Source organism: Olea europaea, unplaced genomic scaffold, assembly GCF_002742605.1.
Source record: "Olea europaea var. sylvestris unplaced genomic scaffold, O_europaea_v1 scaffold4203, whole genome shotgun sequence".
NCBI classification, from domain to species: domain Eukaryota; kingdom Viridiplantae; phylum Streptophyta; class Magnoliopsida; order Lamiales; family Oleaceae; genus Olea; species Olea europaea.
In genome coordinates this window covers 3249-5630 of record NW_019261835.1, presented here as the reverse complement: position 1 = coordinate 5630, position 2382 = coordinate 3249, and the positions used below count along the sequence as shown (strand labels likewise).

Sequence of the window (2382 nt, the reverse complement as noted above, 5' to 3'; positions counted from 1 at the left end):
TAGACTGGAGCGGCATCTTTACCATTCACTTTTACCTACCAGTAGAAATTGACAGTAAATTCATGAATAAACAATTGTAGGGGCAACAGAATATTTAACACATTGATGGAAAGCAATGTTATCTACAACAAATTCATATCACACAACTACGAAACTATGATTTCCTATGATCTTTTAAACGCATTTTTCTAAAAAAAAAAATCAAAAAAAAAAAAAACAAAAACCAAACAAACAAACAAATTTTACAATGGGTAGATAGGACCATTAAAGGAAAATTTCCTTGTGCATAATATCGTGAAAAATGGATGCATTTTTTTGTTTGCTACTTAGTATCAGCTAAAGGTATGGAAAAGTATCTAATAATATCAAATTTAGATGAATCAGGTTTTGTTCTTTCCCTCCAGGCAAAGCTTCTTGGATTTCACATTTCATGATTGCGAAGGGAAAACCTACTTAATGGATAGAAATGTGGAGATTGATCAAATCTATGCTACGGGTAGATTTGTACATGAGGATGAGGAGAATGCAGATCAACCACTACAGTCTAATGGAAAACCATGCTTTCTTTCCCTCAAAACAATGGTCCTCTCACTCAAAAAATAATGATCATACTCAATACATATCTGATGAGCCGGCCAATCCTAACATCTTTATTTGAGGAACCAGATGAAGAAGCCTCCTCCTCGGATAAATGTCTTTAACACTAATCGGGCAGCTAGAACAACTTTTTTTATTCTGAATTTTTGGCGAGTTTGGTCAAGAAGGATAAAAGAGGGATGCTTTCTATCAACACACCAACCCACAACACCACCGTGCCAAAGGAAAAGTTGGGTGGATGTATTAAGGATATGAAGCCTTAAATGGCTGGTGAATTTCTGGAGTATATCTGAAAAAGATCTCAAGTCTAAGAGATATAATCCCAAAAAAATGATGATAGAGAGAGCAATAATAAAAATTATTAGACTGAGGCAGTTGCATATATCTGGTTTCCTTAATCCTTCCAGAAGAAGTAAATTTGAATAGGATTAAATTCTAACATAATGACATAAATTGCATTTTTGAGTAACTATGTGCAACAGTTAATCCATAAAATCTACACATCGCTTCTACCAACTACCAAAAAACAAAGGCAAGAACCAAATAGCACAATTGAAGCATATAAAAAGATAACTCAATAGAATCTACACATCCCTTCTACCAACTTCCAACAAAACAAAGAAAAGAACCAAATAACACAATTCAAGTTTATAATCAGATCGCTCAACCTGCCAGACAACAAATACTTTCTGCAAGAAGCATCAAAAGAAAAATTCAAACAGAACTTGTCATGATACCATTTACCTTTTGAAAGATGGGATATTGAGCCTTAAATCTTGTACAAGCAAACTGTTCTGCATCCTCACTCGACCCAGGTTCTTGATACAAGAATTGATTGCAAGGGAATGCCAAGATCTCAAAACCTGATACTAAAATATATTATACATGTTTTCCATAAAAGAAATTTTGGGATGATGGAATCAAATACAGACAATGACCATTTTTTTCATAAATTTAAGCTTGACATTGGCCAATTTGTCAGATCAGGGGAGAAATTATCATGAGACTTCTTATATTACAGCATCAAAACATTAAAATAATCACAGATAACAGTAAAATTATTCATGGGTCTTGCATTTAAATAGCTGAATTAAATCTAAAGATAAAAGATGTAAAGAGAAAAGGGAGTGACCATTATCCTTATACTTGCTGTAAAGTTCTGTCAACTGGGTGTAGTTCAAATTCGTGTATCCGCTGGTTTAGCCAATCAAATACATAAACAATCAGAACCCCATCAAATCCAGCAACAAAAAGGAAAATTTCACTGATTGAAAGCAAACACTGAACGAAAATCATTAAATAAAAACAAGAAGAAGAAGACGAGGAACCATTTGGAAGCAACATTGACGACAAGTAGAACTTTCCCTTTGTATACACTCAAGTCCGCATCTTTACCCTTAGCATCCTGCAAAATATTCACACAATTATTAAAATTTCCACAAAACCGATTCACACTAGTATACGCATAATTACACGCACAAAAGAAAAAATGGGGATCAAACTCCAACCTTAACAGTGAAATCGTGGATTGATTTTTGATGGACAGATGGACGTCCACCCATTTCTTCTCAGCTCAAAATCCCCAAATTGAATTTTATCCGTTTGTAGAGACTAGGTTTTTAATACAGGCTTTTGTAGTATATATTAAAATGGTAAAGGTCTGAATTTTCTGGATTGAAGTGTAAACGGACGACGCGAGAATATTTCTTCGCTTAATCACATCAAATTTGGGGGAAAAAATAATAAGGTCAAAATTTCTTGGGATCACGTCATTACAGCTTATCC

At 34.0% G+C, this 2382-nt stretch overlaps 1 protein-coding gene across 1 annotated transcript in view; it reads right to left on the bottom strand.

Moving 5' to 3' along the window:
• LOC111387723 (probable glutathione peroxidase 5) overlaps nucleotides 1-2382 on the bottom strand; it is an 11681-nt gene extending 9299 nt beyond the window's left edge. Inside the window, exons 1-5 of the mRNA XM_023012305.1 lie at nucleotides 2106-2382; nucleotides 1926-2002; nucleotides 1730-1791; nucleotides 1342-1460; nucleotides 6-35 (exon numbers count right to left, since the gene is read on the bottom strand). Coding sequence (XP_022868073.1) covers nucleotides 6-35; nucleotides 1342-1460; nucleotides 1730-1791; nucleotides 1926-2002; nucleotides 2106-2159 — 342 coding nt within the window. The 5' untranslated portion in view covers nucleotides 2160-2382. The remainder of the gene's footprint in view (nucleotides 1-5; nucleotides 36-1341; nucleotides 1461-1729; nucleotides 1792-1925; nucleotides 2003-2105) is intronic.